Source organism: Melanerpes formicivorus, unplaced genomic scaffold (assembly GCF_026170545.1).
Source record: "Melanerpes formicivorus ecotype bairdi unplaced genomic scaffold, bMelFor1.0.p_v2 SCAF_135, whole genome shotgun sequence".
Lineage (NCBI taxonomy): Eukaryota > Metazoa > Chordata > Aves > Piciformes > Picidae > Melanerpes > Melanerpes formicivorus.
The window spans coordinates 313,949-333,288 of record NW_027142487.1 but is presented as its reverse complement, the minus strand read 5'-3'; the positions used below and the strand labels follow the sequence as shown (position 1 = coordinate 333,288).

Genomic DNA, 19,340 nt, shown 5'->3' with positions numbered 1-19,340 from the left:
GGTTTGGTGTGGCAAAGGCCTCTTAAGGTCATCCAGTCCAACCCTCAGCACACCACCACCATGGCCACCAAACCATGTTCCAGGGTTGCACATGTTCCACAGGGTTCTGGAACAGCTCCAGGGATGGGGACTCCACCACCTCCCTGAGCAGCCTGTTCCAATTGGCTGCCCAGGGAAGTGGCAGAGTTGGGAGAACTGGAACTCAAAGAGTGAGCTGCAGGAGCTTGCCCTTCCCCTTAAATACTTCAGAGTGCTTGAATTTGGTGCTAGCTACTGAACACATCCTGAACCCACAGGTCCCAGTTGCAGTCACAGCCCTTGGATTCAGACAGCGCTCCCAAGGAAGGGCAGAGATCAGTCAGGGCTGGGCACATCACACTCCCAACTCGAGAACCACCCTTGCAACCACCATCCCCAAGCCTACAAACTCAGAAAAAGGGAAAAGGCAGAAGATCAGAGATAAAAGCTCACCATGTCTGAGAGGTATTTGGGAGGTGTATCAGGGCTAGGGAGGAGAGGAAGGATGACTCGGATTCCTGGATCAGAGGCTTTGGCACAGCCCTGGGTTAGCTGCAGATGAAATCTTTACCTCTAAACAGCAGAAAAATTGGACAATCCATCTGGTCATATGACAAATCATCCCTGGCAGTGTCTGAGACCAGGCTGGATGAGGTTTGAGCAGCCTGGGCTAGTGGGAAGTGTCCCTGCCCATGGCAGGGGGGTTGAATCCAGGTGACCTTTAGGTCCCTTCCCACTGAAGCCATTCTGTGACTCTGTGAAAACTGACCCTCAGCTGCCTCTCTAGCAACCTCACTTAACCCTAACCAGCTCCTGTAGCTAGTCCCATAGTAGCTGGCTCCAGATGTCCCACTTTTACCCCAAAAAGGGAATCAGAAGCCATACTCAGCCTTGCTGTAGAAGAAGCAGTGGGATCCCTATAGCTGTCTCCTAGAACCATGGCATTCAATGATAATCTCTAATTTCCCCTCCCCTTTTATTGTGCTAAAGTCTTTCTTTCTCCTCCACATCTCCTTATTAAGAAGTACAGATGCCTTCAAGTGTCTCCTAGATAACATTTCAGGCTCAAAACCCAGAAGGCAGCAACATTTGACCTTTTTTGGTGTATTTTTAATCTCAGGATTTATGAGAGGGAGCTGACTCATGTTTTGGCTGCCAGGGACAGTCTCTTCTAAGTAACTGCATCCTTGTTATTTCATCAATTAAGATAAGTTCTCCCCCTTCTGTTTGAGGTGTTGGGGATGCCACTGGCTGCTGTGAGAAAAATACCAATCTCTGGTCTCAGGGAGGGGAAAGAAAGGTCAGATATTCCTCCTCCAATCTCAGGCCCAAGCATCCCAAAACAGTGCAGATCTCTCGGGTCTGCCAGCCCTGCTCAGCTCTAACAGACCATTCAAGCATCTCTTGCCTCAGGGGAGCTCCACCCTCAGCAAAAAGCAAGGAATGCTCCACACACCAGGGCTACTGTGACTAGGAAAGGATGGGTTTGCTTCACACAGCCCCACTGCCCTTCCAGCAACACACCAAGAAAAACGTAGCGAGGAGAGAGTTTGTAGGGAAGAAATTCAGTGAATGATTAACTCCATCCAACCTATTAACTATTGCTCTCCATTCCCTGATGCCCTGCAGAAAGCCCAGCTCCAGGTAGCAAAGCCACGCCAAAACCTGATACCCCACTGGCCTGACCTGCCGAGGCGTCAGGTGATGCAGATGGGTCTAGCTTCGAGTTAAACCTCATTAAGTGCAGTAATGATTAATCCACAACCCTGCCTTCAGCTCATGGTGAAATGGTGTTCTTCTTGTCACACCAAACAGATCTAAGTAAATTCTGCTTCCTGGAGGTCTCTGCAGAGGACTGCAGAGGCAGGACCTCCATGACCACCAGGAGCAAAGGTTACTGCAAGGACAGCCCCCTGTGAGGCAGCGAAAGAAGGCACTGCCTAGGATGTTCCTCTACTCACCCCAGAAATGAAGCACACCTTTGGGATTTGGACAGACCTTAGAGCAGCCTTTCAGTACCTGAAGAAAGCTCTGGAGAGACCTTTTACAAGGCTTTGTTGGGATAGAATCATAGAATTGTTTCAGCTGGAAAAGCCCTCGAAGCCCTCAAGCCCAACCATCAAACCAACACCACCGTGGCCATCAAACCATCACATTTCTTGAACACCTCCACGGATGGTGACTCCACCACCTCTCTAGGCTGGAAGAGGGGAGATTCAGACTGCAGATTAGGAAGAAGTTCTTTCCAGTGAGACACTAGAACAGGTTGCCCAGGGAAGCTGTGGAATCCCTCCCTGAAGGAGTTCAAGGCCAGGCTGGATGAGGCCTTGAGCAACCTGGTCTACAGTCACAGAATCCTAGAATGGTTGGGGCTGGACAGGACCTTGGAAGTCTAGTGGGAGGCATCCCTGCCCACAGCAGGGGGCTGGTGACTGATGATCTTTGAGATCCAAAAACATTCTACAAGGACAGCAAGCTCTGCCAGGCTGCAGATGCTTCCAAGCAGTGGCATTAAGATCCATCTGAATCCCCAACAAGTCCCCTCACACAGCAGGACCTTCACATCAGGTTGGCCCCACGTGCAAGCCCACGTGTTTATCACACTCAGCTGCCCCTCAGAAGGCTGGGAGGGCTCAGTGCTGGGCTGGGACATAAGCTCGCTGTATGACCTCAGGCAACTCCCTTCTCTGTGAGCATAGAACTTGTGCAGTCTCACCCAGCTGAAAACCAGGAAGACTTCCTTCTGCTTCTGCCTTGTCTGTTTTCATTGCCAGATCCTGAGGATAAGGTCTGCTATTCCATGTGCTTGTGCACAGTGGCCAGCACCATGAGGTCCCAATCCTGCCCAGAGTTCTCAGCACAACACCCAAAAGCCCCACCACCCCAGTTCCTAGAGCTCTGGGTCTTTTCTGCAAGCCCACACAGACCATGCACAAGCCCACAGGTACCATGCAACAGAGAGAATACCAAACCTCTGTGTTTTATATTGGGCACTCTGGTCCCTCCACACAGTAAATGCTGCTTCATTTGGATATTAGGAATAGTTTCTTTGCTGCAAGAGCTGTCAGGCACTGGCCCAGGCTGCCCAGAGAAGTGGTGGAATTACCATCCCCAGAGGTGTCCAAGAAGTGAGCAGATGTGGTGCTTCATGACATGGTCTAGTGGCCATGGAGGTGTTGGGTGGAAGGTTGGACTTGATGATCTTAGAGGTCTTTTGCAACCTTAATGATTCTGTGCTTCATCACCCAATGACTGGTTCTGCTACTGCCAGACAGCCCAGGAGAAACAAGAATTAGGACCCCAAGAAGTTAAAAGAAACAAATGCAAAAGTTGGGTTGAAGACAGAAAGAGAATTGAGACCATCCATGCCACAGGCCCATGTCTCATCCCAGCAGTAGGATCAAGCTCCTGCTGAGGGCTTTTTTACTCTAGATCATTAATAAAGGAAAAAGAAAACAACCCCAAAAACTGGTACTGAAATGAGTTTCACGGTGTTAAAGACAGACTGGAGGTGCTGGCAGCACTGAAAAATCACCCTGCTGAGCAGATCAAGACCCAGGAACATGGCCAAGGCCTGCTGAGATGGACCACCTTGTCCCAGCAGAATTCCTCTGGCTCTGTACATCATTCTCTGTACCTGCAGCCTGGTGCTACAAGCTCAGGTCCCAGCTCCATGTCCTTCATCCCTGAGGAGCCCAGAGGGAGCAGCCACATCCTCTCAGGAGCTGACAGACTGGGCTGGAGTCAGCACTGAGTCCCTGTTTGGAGCTGAGATGTCTCTGTTTGGAAAACTGATGGCATTGCCTTGAAAGAAAGGGCAAAGCTGTGCAGAAAACACAACTTTGCTTTATTTTAGGTGGTTTAAAAGCAAAACAAATGGCTGTCCAGCAAGGATGGCACAGTGAGCTCCTGCTGCCTGCCACAGTGTCAGAGTCACAGCACGTGCCACCAAAGCACAGGGTTAAGTGTTTAGCTCAAGGATGATGGCAAGAAGGGGCTGAAGGTAGAACCAAGGTTATCAACAAGATGGTCAGGATGAGTCTGTGTTTTGTGCTCTTTATCTTGCTCAGACAAGATTCAGATGCCCAAAGAGCTAGTCTAGGAGAACCCTTTGCTGCCTTCCCACAAGAATGGCACAGCACCAAGGAAGCAGGAATCAGCAATCCAGGGCATTCATCCAGTAGCCAAGCATTCCAGCCCTCCACAGGCACTGGCTTCCCATAAATAACCCCCAGCCCCACTGCCCAGCCAGGGCAGGCTGAGGGCAGAGGAAGCAATGAGAGCCCAGCTCACCCCACCGGGGTCAGAGCTGGAAACAAAACACCGAGCCCCAGGTCCCGCTCTGTGCTCCAGATGTTAGACAACACTGCCCCCAGTAGCTCGGCTTCCTTCCCAAGCTAAGGTATGCACTGCAATTCCCTGGCTGTGGAAGGGAGAAGGACAAAGTGGGAAGTAAACCCTGGCCTTAAGCACACCATGTGCAGTCTCCTTGGCTGCTGCAGAATTTAGCACCTTCCAGGAATCAGAGAATGGCAGAGGCTGGAAGAGATCTCAAAAGATCATCGAGCAGGATCACCCAGGGCAGGGCACACAGGAACACATCCAGATGGGGCTGGAAAGGCTCCAGAGAAGGAGCCTCCACAACTTCTCTGGGCAGCCTGCTCCAGGGCTCCAGCAGCCTCACGCCAAAGAAGTTTCTCCTTTTGCTGGGGTGGGACTTCCTGGGCTCCAGTTTGTGCCCATTGCCCCTTGTCCTATCGTGGGATACCACTGAAACTACTTCAGGAGATGCTTGTGTCCTGTGGGAATGGGGGTGTTGGAGACTGATTTCCAAACCCAGTCTCCACTCCCAGTTCTCTCTGGAGCTATGGGATCAAGCTACAGGATGTGTCACAGCTCATTCTCTGGAGGACAGACCACAGCAGTAGCCTTGCTGTCTTCTTGTAGAGCTCTGATGGCTAGCAGCAATAAACCCTTAAATGCTGCCTGTTCCAAATGATGCCAGAGGAAAACACCCAGTCTGACTGCTGGCAGAATCACAGAATGGTTTGGATTGGAAAGGCCCTTCAAGCTCATCCAGTTCAACCATTAAGCCAACACCACCACGGCCATAAACCACGTCTCCAAGTGCCATGGCCATACCTTTCTTGAAACCTCCAGCGATGGGGACTCCAACACCTCCCTGGGCAGCCTGTGGCAGTCCCTGACCACGCTTGCAGCAAACAAATTGCTCCTGATCTCCAATCTAACCCTCCTCTGGCACAATTTCAGGCCTTTTCCTCTCATTCTATCACCTGAGACTAGGGATCAGGTCATGGATCACTCCAATCAGTGCAAAGCAAGCCCATGGCAACACAACTGAAATTGGAAGCTGTGTCAGGCGCAATCCATGCAGGCAATCAAAATTAAATTACCCAAGGACAGTGACACTGCTGCACTGACAATTTAGTCTCCTGCAAGCACCAGAAAGGCAGAAAGGTGATGAACATCTGGCCAGCTACTGGCTGCAATCAATGACGTGAGGCAAAGCAGTGAGGACCAGGAATCTTGGAGCTCAAGCTCTGGCTGCTGAGCTACTGAAGTTGTTTTCTGTTGTATGAAACACAGACTTGAGAATCAGTGATGCTTCTGGCACACCCTCCAAAAAATGGGGAGTGTCTTCTCTCTAAAACTTGGGAATTGTCTTGTGTCAGTCTAGCAGAGTCTGGAGCACCACCCAGACAGCTCAAGCTTTGTTTCCACGGCACTGTGCCCTACAACAGCTCTCCTGCACAAAGCAGTTTTCCTGTTCGCTCTCCAAGTGCAGCCATTTCTCGCTGCTCTGAGCACAACCCACCACACACGAGGGCTGCAGCAAACTTCCTCAACACAACAAGCTGACTGACACAGCCCAGATCTTGGCCTCTTCCAAGAGCTTTTGTCTTGCCACCTCAGTTTTGACTCCACCAAATGGTTTCAGGCCCCCGCTGGAAGCTTTGTGCTGCTCCATGTACTCAGAGGCTGCACATCTAGGCAGTCTATAAAGCAAAATGACTTCATGTTTTGCCTCTGCAGGAGTACAATAACGTTCCCACACTCTGATAGAAACCTTTGCTCCACACAGATTTAATTCATTACTTATGAATCTCTGGCCAACGTCACCGCTCATTTCAGTGGCTCTCTGCTCCCAGCTGTCTCCTGCGTCCAGGACAGGGAACCCTTTTGTCACCAGGTAGCAGAGAAGGTTTCCTGACCAATGGCTTCACCAACCTGTTGCTTATGTAGCACTCCTCGTGCAGAAAGCCCAGGCTGCAAGAACGACCTGTGCTCTCCAGCTCCCTTATAGAAGGTTGGCCAAGAGCCAGCATCTTTTCCATTGGAAACTCTTCTCCCAGGGAATCACCCTGCATCCTCTTTCAGCTGAGTGCTTTGTTTTCTTTCAGGAGAGAGAAGATTTCTTTTAACTGTGCTGTGCTTAGGTGGGAGGAGAGCTTTGTGACACAAATCACTGCTGGAATCATTTATGAGCCCAGAATGGCAGCAGCTCGGCTAACACCTCAAAGCCAAGTGCCCATATCCCACAACTTAAGCTTCTGCAGGATTGCTTGGACTCCCTGCAGCTCTTGGATAAGGCTGGCCCTTTGCTCTGGCTGCACTGTGCAGGAGCTACAAGCTCCCATAGGTGGTACAGCAGTACAAAATACATTGCTTGGACCCCCTGCAGCTCTTGGGTAAGGGCTGGCCCCCTGCCCTGCCTGCACTGTGCAGGAGCTACAAGCTCCCAGAGGTGATACAGCAGTACAAAATACTAAAGGTGCCAGCTGACTGCACTTTCCATATCCAAATCCTCCTTTCAAAAATTCACTCTTTCCAGACAGCTTTCCAATCCCCTTTCACCTGGGAAGGGCTGAAACACAGCTCTTTGCTGAGGGCCAGCTCCACACAATGCTGCCTTGCACTGGCCCAGGCACAGCACAGACTCTTTCACAAGGTCTTCACAATGCTCCTGAAATATGTCTGTGGGTGACAAGGCAAGACACTGTCCCCAAACCTTCATCCCACTCCTCTCTCTCAAGAAGAGTAGCTTGAACAGAGGTGTCTGTAAAAAACCTAGCTAATAACAAATGTGGCTGCAACACTTTTCTTAGGGACACCACTCTGCATGTCATTTGCAGTTTCCAGCTTTTCCTCAGCTCTCTAAGCCCCAGAAGGTGGATTCACAGAATCACAGAGTGGCAGGGGTTGGAAGGGACCTCGGGAGATCATCGAGTCCAACCCCCTGGCCAAGGCAGGGTCCCCTAGAGAAGGCACACAGAAACACTCCTGTGCACAGTCTAGAACGCATGTGCCAGCACCTATGTCCTGCGGTTGAAAACATGGCATCTGAGAGCAGCAGCAGAGACAGGGACTGCAGCATCTGGGTTTTCTCTGAGCCGCACTTGGAGAAGCTGTGCAGTATTCCTGCCCTAGAACACAAGCAGCCCAGCTGTGAGGCCAGCAGATGAGCAGAGAAGGACAAAAATAGCCTCTCCTGTCGTGCTCTTTTAAGCCACACGAGCCTGCCCTACAAAAACAAACACAGAGGAGGAGCACTCGGGGGGTTCGCAGCTGTCCGAGGGCTGCGGCGCGGCACAGGGACGATCCTCTCAAGACCCATGGGGTATTCCCCACCACCCCGCAGCTAACCACCACGGGGCTGTGTGCAGAGCCGCTGCCACTCGTGGTCCCCAAAGGGCTATTTTCACCGACCTGACCCAACCCAGAGCTGCACACTTCAGGCCAGGGTCACTCCACCCCTTCCCGAGGCGTGGCTTTAGAGAGAAACGAAGAGCTTTGGCCAACACAATTGGTCTGGGCTCCTGCTTTCCCAGGCTTAGCTGTTCCTCTGGTTCCTCCCTCAGGAGGACTCAACCCACACCCTTCATCCTCTTTTTAGACAGCCACTCCCACCTCTCCCGACCAAGAAGCCTAGGCTGTAGCAAGACCTACTTAACCCATTCCCAGCAGGAGCCGTGCCCTGGGACAAGCAGGAAAGGTGCTCACAGAACCCCACAGCCCTGCACCACGGAAAGCAAGGAGCAGCTTCCCTGCCCGCCTCAGTCGCAGCTGCAGAGAAAACTGCTCTTTCGCTTCTGGATCTGCAGAAGTTCTCCTCCCTGCCAGAGGAGCCCAGCACAGCAGGGATTCTGCGGGAGCCAGGGCCGAAGTCCTGCCAGGGGATGTTGCAATGGAGCTGTGAGGAGGCCGCTGCTGGGGATCTGCAAGTACCATTAGTGATGTCCATCCAAGGAGGTGGGCACAGGCTCCAGCCAGGCTACAAACTCCACCCTGGAAATCTCAGTTTCAAACCAGTGGAGCAGTTTCGCCTGCAGAAGAGCAGCCCCAGAGGGGATCTGAGCACTGCTCGGCAAGAGGCTGGGGCCAGACTCTGCTCAGTGGTGCCCAGGGACAGCACAAGGGGCAGGGGGCACAAACTGGAACCCAGGAGGTTCTATCTGAACAGGAGGAGAAACTTCCTTGGTGTGAGGCTGCTGGAGGCCTGGAGCAGGCTGCCCAGAGAGGTTGTGGAGTCTCCTCTGGAGAGATTCCAACCCCCTCTAGTCATTGTGACCCTGGGCAAGCTGCTGTCAGTGCCCCTTCTTTGACAGAGGGGTTGGAGTGGATGATCCCCAGAGGTCCCTTCCAGCCCCACAATCTTGGATTCTGGGATTAGACCTCATGACTTCATCATCAACATGCAAAATAACACTTGCACAGAGCCAGATGTGCTGCTTGATACAAGGAGCTGCCTGAAGAGGTGCAAGGAATATACATTGCCCAGCCCCCCCCCTAGAAGGAAAAAGGCCACAGAACGGTGTCCAGGTACACAGTCGTGCTGGCAGATGCTCCTGAGCATTGTCAGAAGACTGTGCTCCCTCTAACAGCAGCTGTCTGCAGCTGTTCTTGCCTTTGACAAGCCACTGGGACTGTCTGTAGTGACATGAATTGTGGATCCAAGCCAGGACTCTGCCAGCCTGTTCCTGGTCTTTGAGACTGTACCAAGACACCAATCCATGGCCTTCTTCCTTCTGGTCACCTGGGCAACTTCTTTTTTGTCCTAACAGCTGCAACTTAAAGTTGCTCATGCAGACAGCTCCTTGTATCAAGAAGCTCATCTGGCTCTGTGCAGTTGCTTTGGATGTTGATGATGAAGTCCCAGAATCCCAGCATGGTGGGACTGGAGGGAACCTCTGGGGATCATCCACTCCAACCCCCCTGCTCCAGCAGGGCACCCACAGCAGCTTGCCCAGGGGCACAGTGCCCAGGGGGGGTTGGAAGCTCTCCAGAGGAGACTCCACAACCTCTCTGGGCAGCCTGCTCCAGGCCTCCAGCAGCCTCACACCAAAGAAGTTTCCCCTCCTGTTCAGATGGAATCTCCTGGGTTTAAATGTGTGGGTTTCTGTCACTACCAGGGCTTACAGCTGTAGCTGCACCAAAGTGCAAATCCCAAGTCTTTCCATGAACATCAAGGGAGTGAAACACCTGGGTGCTGCTTGAGATTATTTAATTACAACATGGTGCAGGAACATCTCCAAACACTGCCTCTCCAGGGAAGCCTTTGCTTACCGAGAAGGATGGTTGTGTTAGCACATCTTTAAACACCATAAAAATGCCCCAAAAAACAAACATCCAAGGTTTTAATTTGAAATTGAGTAAGTTTCTTGCTCATGGGACTTGGACTTCTCTGAGGCTTCAGGATGGAGCACAGTAACCAAGCCAGCCCTTCTGCTGGTGCTGCAATGGCATTAGGGTGACACTCCAGGAACACCAGGGATCATTATGCTCTCACAGAATAGTACAGAACTACCTCTTTGTCTGGGGCTTAATCTACAGTCTGCTTCCGTGATTGGCCCCTTCCACAGGCTGAATGACCCTCGTTTGCAAAATATTTATCTAGCACCTCATTTGGGCTTTTCCCCCCTCCAAAATCCCTTACAACAGAGAAGCACAGCCTTGTTTTGAGGGGGATGTGGCTTCCTATAAGAATGACATTCCAGGCTGCAGGAATTTTCTCTAGGAACTCGGCAGACCAGCCTGAGCACTGCTGTATAGACACTGCACCTCTTCTGCTTCTACCTGAACTGGGTTTTAGTCTTAATTGTAATTTCCCCCATAGATAGATAGATAAATTTTGAACATCCCTTGAGCCTTTAAGAGTTTTTTACAGCATCACATAACCATACCAAAATCTACTGATTGTTGCCAACCCCTGAGACTAAAATACCCCAGATCAGAAAATCTGCTCATTTTAGGATGGTTTGCTTAGGTGAAGTCACTGCTGGGCAGCATAGCGCTGGGGACTCACAAATGCACACAAGCCCCACAGGGGTTCAGATGAAAGCTCAGGCCCTCCAGATCTGTGAAGCTCCTGACGAGTAGGCTGATGGCAGAACTGCTCTGTTATTTCCTCCTTCTCACCCATCCATGAGTGGATTCAATGGGCTGCCCAGGGAGGTGGTGGAGTCACTGTCCCTTGACACTTTCAAGAAACCTGTGGCCCTGGTGGTCTCAGGTTGAAGGTTGGACTGGATGATCATAGAATCTCAGAATCATGGAATGCTTGGGTTGAAAGGGACCTCCAAAGGTCATCCAGTCCAACCCCCCTGATCTTAAAGGTCTCTTCCACGTGAAACAATTCTACGATTCTCAGTAGTATTTCACATTCATGAAGGGAGTTTCACCTCTAGTCTCATAAATCAAGACTCTAATCTCCACTTCAAAACTGTCACCATCCTGAAGATGTGACAGAGGGAGCCAGCATTTGCAAGGGAAAAGTCAGAACATCTTTACAAGGTTTACTTCCAGTTGAGGAATAAAAGAAAGGACATGGGCTGGTTGAAACAGCTCAGTCTCACAGTGAACATGAAGAAAATCCATAGCTCTGAACGCAGAACACTTGAAAAGAGCTCGGATCAGAGAGCTTCTCAGACAGAGGGACTTGGAAGTGCAGTGCTGCCACTTGAAGCACGTTGCTCTGGAAGTGGAGTTTGTTTCCCTGTCTGCAGATGCTTTGGAAAAAGAACTTTTGCTCTTGCTTCCAGCCAGACTTTGCGTTACGCTTCAAGAACCCGACTCTGGCGGTGGGAAAGGGCCAATATTCCCACTCACTCTGCCTGGAGACCGCTTCCAGCTAGCTCTGTAGCGTCTGCAAGCAGCAGAGCTCATTTCCTTAGTGATTCTTTGGATGGGGCACTTCTCTGCTCCTAGTAACAGCGTGGCGCATTTGCTCCTTCGCGGCTGCTGCGTCCAGAACGTCTGCTAGCAGAGCAGTTCATTTCCTAGGCCTTACCATGGAATCATGGAATTGTTTCAGTTGGAAGAGACCTCTAAGATCATAGATTCATAGAATGGGTTGGGTTGGAAGGGACCTTAAAGCTCATCCAGCTCCAACCCCCTGCCATGGGCAGGGACACCTCCCACCAGCCCAGGCTGTTCAAGGCCTCATCCAGCCTGGCCTTCAACACCTCCAGGGAGGAGGCAGCCACAGCCTCCCTGGGAAACCTTTTCCAGTGTCTCATCACCCTCACTGGAAAGAATTTCTTTCTAATATTCAGTATAAATATGCCCCCCTCCAGCTTCAATCCATTCCCTCTTGTCCTGTCACCACAAGCCCTTGTAAAAGGCCCCTCCAGCTCTCCGGTAGCCCTCTTCAGGTACTGGAAGGTAGCTCTAAGGTCTCCCTGGAGTCTTCTTTTCTCCAGGCTGAACAACTGCAGCTCTCATAGCCTGTCCCCTAGTCCAACCTTCAACCTCAGGCCATCACGGCCACTGAACCATGTCCCCAAGTGCCATGGCCACACATTTCTCAGACACCTCCAGGGACAGTGCCTCCACCCCCTCCCTGCGCAGCCTGTTCCAATCCCTGACCACTCCTGCAGTGAAGACATTTTTCCTAGCAGATTGCTTCTACAGCTAGAGGTGTCCCATTTGCTGAGAGCAACTGCTCATGCAGGCTTCTGCCGCAGAATCAGGAAGCTCCAGTCTCGGTTAATTTTCTGCACTCAGCCTTTTGAAGGCTGTTGTCATGTTGGGTTAACCAAAAAAAAATGTTTTGTTGAGATACTAAAATGCTTTTCTCTAATGAAAGACCAGACAGCAATCATTAAAAGTGTTACTGACTTTATCTGTCAGCATTCAGTCAAGAGAACATGAAATGAATAGACAAAACTGCTTGCATAATGTCACTGTGCCAGAGCCAGAGTCCCTCTCATCGCAACAGAAATCAATCTGTCAGTCTTTCATGGGCACAGTGATGACACACAGACACACACCCACCTTCTTTCCCCTCATCAGGAGGTCAAGCAGGGCAGTGAACTTCTCCCCAAAGGAAATCCATGTGCCACAGACTGCTCCAGCACATCCTAGACCAGTCATCAAAGTGTGACCAGCGCACACTCCTTCAGCTGAGCCAAGACTAGACACAGAAGATGATCTGCTGGCTGACAAAGAAGGCTCCACTCTCTGAATTCCAAGACACATCCCTCAGCGCAGCAGAGCTCTTCCTCTCATCACGCTGATCTGACACTGCTGCAAACAAACATTTCCCTATTGAAATCACAGGGAGATGTCACAAACACCATCCTCCCATTTCAGTTACAGAGTCAAAGAACACACTGGGTTGGAAGGGACCTTTAAAGGTCATCCAGTCCAACCCCCCTGCAGTAAGCAAGGACATCCCCAACTAGAGCAGATTGCTCAGAGTCCCATCAAGCCTGACCTTCAATGTCTCCAGAGATGAGGCTTCCACCACCTCTCTAGGCAAGCCATTCCAGCATCCCACCACCTTCACACCACCTTCTTCCTAACATCCAAACGTCCATTAGTGTTCTCTCTGCTTCAGCAGATTTCCCCTTTCCATATTCCAGGCACTTTGTTTGTAGATCTGCATGAGCTTTGGGCACATCGTTTTGTGAACCTGCAAGAGCTTTATGCCCAACTTCCCTTTGTCACTGCACAACAGAATCTGATCCAAGACATTCTGGGAGCTGAGCTTCTACCACTCGATGCCTCTGAACAACAATAATATAAACAGTCTCAAACACTTACTACCTAAGTGAATAATCCTAGAGTCACACTGCAACAACCCCAAATACTTCCAAAGCCCTCAGCAGGCTGCTCTGTGATCACCAGCGAGGCACAGGCACGTTCTGCCCATCACAGCAGCGCGTTTGGTCTCCAGAGCTGCAGACCCCCATGGCCAGGGGACCGCAGACAACACAGCACCAGAAACCCTGCAGCAGAAATCAGCCTGCCCCAGGCAGGGACTGTCTGCAGCAACCAACGGCTGGGCTCTCTGGAAAAGCCTAAGAGTATCTTGTAAGAGCACAGTGGGGAAACACCTTGCCTGCTGGATTTAGACACACACTTTCCAGACACATCTCACTGACCTCCAATTTCATGTTCACTGTGGTGCTTCTGCAATGTGCCTTAGCCCAGGCTGACACTAGAAAGTGGAAACTTTGGAATACGTGAATAGAAAAGCAGATCTTTAGCTTATTGAAATACCAGCACCAATTAGTGCTGCTGAGATTTTTCTGCTTGCTGGGCCCCATGTCACCTCGCCTACATGAATCACTCCACGCTTTTGTCTTCTCAAGGACAGAAAAGTTGCTCCCTAAGGAAAACAAATTGAGGTTCAAAAATCATTTTGGGTTTTTACCCAAAGCACTTTCCCCCTAACTCTATTTTCTGTGTCATAACTTTACAGAAGTGACTGAGCACAAGGATCATTCTCAGGCCCCTCCAAGAAACACCTTTCCAAATGATTTTCCCAAACAGCAGACTCGGCATCCAGGCACAAACAAAACTGTCATCCCATCCCAGCACTTCCATGGATAAATTTATATTTGACCTTGTTTCTTGAGTCTTCTGGGTTCACCGTTAGCAGTGTTCAAACCACATCCAACTGCTCGCTTCCTGACACCATTCTCCCCCTGCCATTTCCCCCAAAACCTCAGAAATTAAACTCTCAGCACAAAACCTCCATCACAGCAGCTCCCAGCTCTCTTTGACCCCATTCTCATGGGGAATGTTGTCCAAAGGTCCCCCCAACATACCTGTTGGGTTGTTTCTAACCTCACTCCCTGGTGTTACCCAGCCAGTTCATAGAATCCTTTGGGTTGGAATTTACCTTCAAGATCATTAAGTCCAGCTCTTCTCTACCAAGTCTGGTTCTAGACCACTTCCCTCAGCACCAGCTCTTGGCAAGACAACGCGTTAGGAGATGACCCAGCTTGGGCTCAGCCCTGCAGACTTGTCCCCAGCCGTGAAGGCAGCACATCCACCCAGCCACAGCTCCTAGGGGCTGCGGGCCCACGTCCTGCACCTCCTAAAGCAGGTTTTCCCCTTTCCTCCTCTCTGCCCACGCCTGCCCCCTCGGGCTCCTAGCAAACTTTCTGCTCTGTCTCGATGTTCGTCCCTGCCCCATCCATCAGGCTGAGCAACGCTCGAGGGCGACTGGAACTGCTGGGCTGCCGGCCCAGAGCCGATCCCCAGTCCAGAGAGGAGTCCCCGGGCCCCGGGAAGAGCCCCCGACCCGCAGCAGAGCCCCGGGCCCGGGCCCAGCCCCGAGGCCACCGCGGTACTCACAGCTCGGTGGCAGCCGAGGGGAAGCCGGTTCCCGGCCGCTCCATCCCTCGGGCAGAGCAATTGAGGAGGCAGGCGGGGCCGGTGCAGGTACAGTCGGCGGCGCAGGGCTGGCAGGCGGGGCCCGGGGGTGCCCGCGCCGCCGCCATCCCCCCGCACAGCAGGGAGCAGAGCAGGCACCAGCCCGAGAGCGGCAGCCGCGCCGCGGGGGCGCCATGTCTGCGCTGTGATCCAGTGTCTGCATTTCCCAAAGGCATCTCTCCCTACGGGCATGGCATGGCCCCGGCCCCGCCGCTCCCCCGGCCGGGCCCGGCCGCGCCCCGCTCCGCTGCGCTCCGCTCCCTTCCGCCGCCGCCCGCCGCCGCTTCCCGCCGCCGCGCGCCCCGCTCAGCGCGCGCCGGGCATGGCGGCCACCGCCGCGGGGCTGCCGATGCGCTGCGGTGGCCCGGCCCGGCCCGGCCCGCTGCTGCTCCCCGCCGCGCTGACAGCCCCGGCCCGGTGCCTCTCGGTTCTGCGCTCTCCGCTCCGCCCGGGCCGCGGCCGCCACCTCCCCCGCTCCGCCTCCCGCCCGGCGGAAACCCGGCGCCGCTCCAGCCCAGCCGCCGGCCCGGGCCGCCCCCGCCGCCCGCCCGAGCCTCGCCGGGGAGAGAGGAGAGCTCCGCTACCCAGCCCGGGGGCTGATGCGGAGCTCCCGGCAGCGCTGCCGGGCCGGGCAGCGGGGCACACACGGGCCGCGGCTCCCTGCTCGGCAGCGGGGGTGCAGGGAGATCCCGGATGCGGGCGAACCCCTCGGGTCAGGGGGGCCGGGGAGCAGAGGGGTCCTGGGAGCAGGGTGATGTCGAAGGGCCGGAGAATCCCTGGGGAACAGGGCTATCCCTGAGTACACAGGTATCTCGGGGAGCAGGAGGATTCTGTGGATATGGTGGGGTCTCAGGACCGGGGGGGATCTCGGCAGCATGCCTGGGTAACGGGGATCCCGGGAGACAGGAGCATCCCGGGGATAAGGGCATCCCAGGGGATACAGGCACCCCGGGGAGCAAGGGGATCCCGTGTGTCGGGGGTGTCCCGGGAGCGTAAGGAACCCGGAGGGAAAGGGCATCGCGGGAAACAGATGCATCGCAGGGAGCAGGAGGATCGCGGAGCACAGGGGCAATCCTGGGGAGCAGGGGGATCACAGGGATAGGAGGATCCCGAGGGGCACAAGTATTACCGGGAACCAGAGAGGTCCTAGGGTGCAAGAGTGTCCCGGGAGCAGGAGGATGCCATGGGGCAGGAGTATCCCAGGGCAGGGGCATCGCGTGGGGCAGGGGCCGTCTCTGGGGACAGGCAGGAGCATCCCAAGATGCAAAGGCATTCCTGGAGCAGGAGCATCAAGGGGCTATGGGCACTCCTGGAGGGCGGGAACATTCCGAGGGACGTGGAAGTGCAGGAAACACGAGCATCCCGAGGGGCAGGGAGATCCTGGGGGACAGTGGCATCCCAAGGGACCATCCCTGGGGGACACAGGCACATCCTCCAGACACTGCGGCTGGTTTGCTCAGTGGGGGCTGGTATCTCAAGTACCAACCAAAGATTCTCTGACCCGGGCAAGCCTTTCAGCAGGGGTTTTGCTAAATGCAAATGAGCATCTTTCTCTTAATTTTTGTGATCCCATTAACTCCTGCAGCAATCCACACCCTTTCAAATATTCCTCTGTAATGCTGAGGTTCAGCACAGCACATCAGCCCTCAGCCCCTCAGCCCTGGTGTCAGCCATGCAGGCGTCCCCAGGAGTCCCCAGCGCTACCCATGTGCCAGAATCCCAGACTGGTTTGGCTGGGAAGGGACCTTTAAAACCCATCCAGTTCAACCCCCTGCAGTCAGCTGACATGTTCAATTTCGAGCAGGTTGTTCAGAGCCCAAATCAACCTGACCTGCAATGGTTCCAGGAATGGGGCATCTCCCACCTCTCTGGGTGACCTGAGTCTCACCACCCTCAGGGGCAAAAACCTCTTGCTTCTCTCTAGTCCAAATCTCCTTCTGTTTTCTTAAACCACCACCCCTTGTCCTGTCACAACACAGCCTGTTCAGTCTGGGCTGTCCAACCAGCACCCCTGGGCGAAGTCACCCATCCACAGAGAGGCTCAGGAAACCTGCCTGGCAGTTTTCAAGGCAGAAACCACAGGAGGAGTGGTGGGATGGGAAAGAGACACTTTAGCTGTCCATGGGCATCTGCTGAGCTCAGGCATCAGGGAGCCAGAACAGCTCTTTGGTTGCACCAGATGAAGGACAGGAGCCTCCAAGCCTGCTTCTCTTCTCAGAAGAGACTTGGGGGAGAGGAGGGATGTGCAGGCATGCTTGCCTCTCCTGGCAGCTGGCCTTGCCTAGTGCTTGTGCCCTCAATGGAGTCACCCCATGGGCACACACTCACTTTGGGGCCAGGGCATGGGATTTCGTGGCTGCTGTGGTCCTGTGCACCACAGCTCCTCCAAGCTCAGAGGCACAGGCAGCTTTCCTTCACCTGAGAGAAAAGAGCTGATGACTGCTGAGCTCACTCTCCCTCTGGCATGAGGTACCCTTGGAGAGCTCAGGAGAGAGGAGGACAACCAGCCAAGGGGGTTTGAACCATGGAGGAGTTTTTAAGGTGCTTTTATTTTTGGACACAGTGATTCTCCAGGGAACAAGGGGTTGAGCTGACAGCACTGGCTGTAGACCCACTGTGGTTAGGGAGCTGCTTTACACCCCAGAGGGGCTCTACCCAGAGTGATCGATTCGGGATGGGGCTGATCCCATAAAATCCAGAAGGGCCTACATGGTGTTAGGTACTGTCCCACTGAAACCCTAGGGACGGTATCGGTTTGTATCAGCTGGGGCTCCACATTTCCTTACCCTAATGCTGAGCAACCTGCCAGACTCCAGTTTCACTTCTTCACAAGGTGCTTTAATGTATGTGAGAATTTACTTTCCAAAAAACCATTTTGTGCCTTTTGGACTCCAAACCTGCCTGAAAGACACACAGGCTCCTGCAGGATGCGTTGTGCCCAAAATAGCTCAGTGCTTACTACTTCCTCATGTGACTACGGTGGATTTATTTCCTCTCCCTCAGCTGTAAATTGCTTTTTTTGGGGGGTGTTTTGGTTTTTTTCCCCCCTTTTTGCTGTACCGATGTCTGTACTTTTTTTCAGATAACAGCAAGGAGAAACCACCCTCTGTATGAGTTGTAATCAGCAGCTCAGATAGCTGATGTTACCTAGCAGATGTAGAGAACCTAAGAGCTCTTCCCTCAGAAGGCTGGAGCTGCCAAGCTGGAATGAGGGCTAGGAACAAGGAAGTCACTGAGTGAGTGGGAAAGGAGACAGCAAATCTCAACACAGCCACAGACGTTCTGTGCTCATACAGGATCACAATGTTTGATCCTGGAGGAAGGTCCTGTGGCGGAGTTGGGATGGGTTTTAGAAACCCAAGCTGCTTAAAAATAATGCAAGTGGGGAGGTTGCTGCTCATGGTGAAGCTGGGAACGGCTGCTCCTGGGGAAGGGATTCTTCTGGGTCCTCCTACTGGCAAGCACGCAGAGAGTTTCTCAATGCTGTTTACTTGCAGTGCAATTCCACCCCCCAACTAAGAGAGTATTAATTCTCACTGTCCCACCAGTCCTGCAGGCTGAACTCACCCAGGACAGCAGCAGCAGCAGATACACTGTGGTCAGCAAAACATGATGGAGCTATGGCCAGCTGGGAATGTCACTACTGCCTCCAGGCCCCTCCATCCAGATCCCAAAGACACTGCAGATGCCTTCGGCAGCCCCAAACCCTGCGGCACCCCTCTTCAGCACTGCATTTCTGGGCATTAAAGCCTTACTTTGCTGCTTTTTCTCTCATCCAGAAATACTCTGTCACATTTATGCATGGGCTGGAGGGATGGGGACACCTCATCACACAGGTGCATCTCTGGCCCATGGAGGGGAAGCTCTGTGTCTCAACTGGAGGTTGGTTTGGGGCTGGGATAGCTGGGCCAGGACAGGGAGCCTTCTGTCTCCAGCAGTTTGTGTCCTCTGTACCTTGTGTTTGAAAACAGGCTGGGACAAACACTGGACTTGTCCTCTCTCCTTGTGTTTGGTCCCTTTGGAGGGGAGGTCCCTGCCCACCTATGGCCATGGTGCTCTGTTTGCTTTTATTTCCCTGCTTAGAAGTTTTCTAGCCTGATGGAAGTGGTACAGCATGTTCTCAGAAGGTGTCCAGGGGGACAGAGCTGTCCCATGAGCTTTTGAAGGGGATCTAGGTACCCAGGGAAGGTGAAGATCTCTCCTTGTCATGGGAGGATGCAGCTGTTTCCATCCCTGCAGGTTGTTGCTGTGTGAATGTATTGTTCATGCTCATCCTGCTAAGAGGGTATCTGGAGAACGACCCTTCCAGAAGCCACCTCCTTCCACCCAGACCTGGCTTCTGCATCACCTCTCGGTAAAAGAGCTGCAACCCATGACCCAGATGACTGCACAGAAGAAATGTTCGACACGGAGGGTGCTGAGAGCCTGGCCCAGGTTGCCCGGTGAGGTGGGAGCTGCCCCATGCCTGGCACCATCCCAGGTCAGGTTGGCTGGGGCTCTGAGCAACCTGCTCTGGCTGGGGATGTCCCTGCTGGATGAGCTTTAAGGGTTCCTTCCCACCCCGCACCGCGGTCCCCGGGCGCCCTCTCGCCCTGCTCCGCAGCCGCACCCGGGGTGGGGTAAAGGCTGGAGCAGCA

The 19,340-nt window shown here is 53.2% G+C and overlaps 1 protein-coding gene across 3 annotated transcripts in view; it reads right to left on the bottom strand.

The window, feature by feature from the left end:
• LOC137456745 (polycystin-1-like) overlaps positions 1–15,055 on the bottom strand; it is a 90,831-nt gene extending 75,776 nt beyond the window's left edge. For all 3 annotated transcript variants that reach the window (XM_068168340.1, XM_068168339.1, XM_068168341.1), the window contains exon 1: positions 14,626–15,055. In XM_068168340.1, the coding sequence (XP_068024441.1) occupies positions 14,626–14,879 (254 nt within the window). In that variant the 5' untranslated portion in view covers positions 14,880–15,055. The remainder of the gene's footprint in view (positions 1–14,625) is intronic.
• Positions 15,056–19,340: the final 4,285 nt, after the last annotated feature.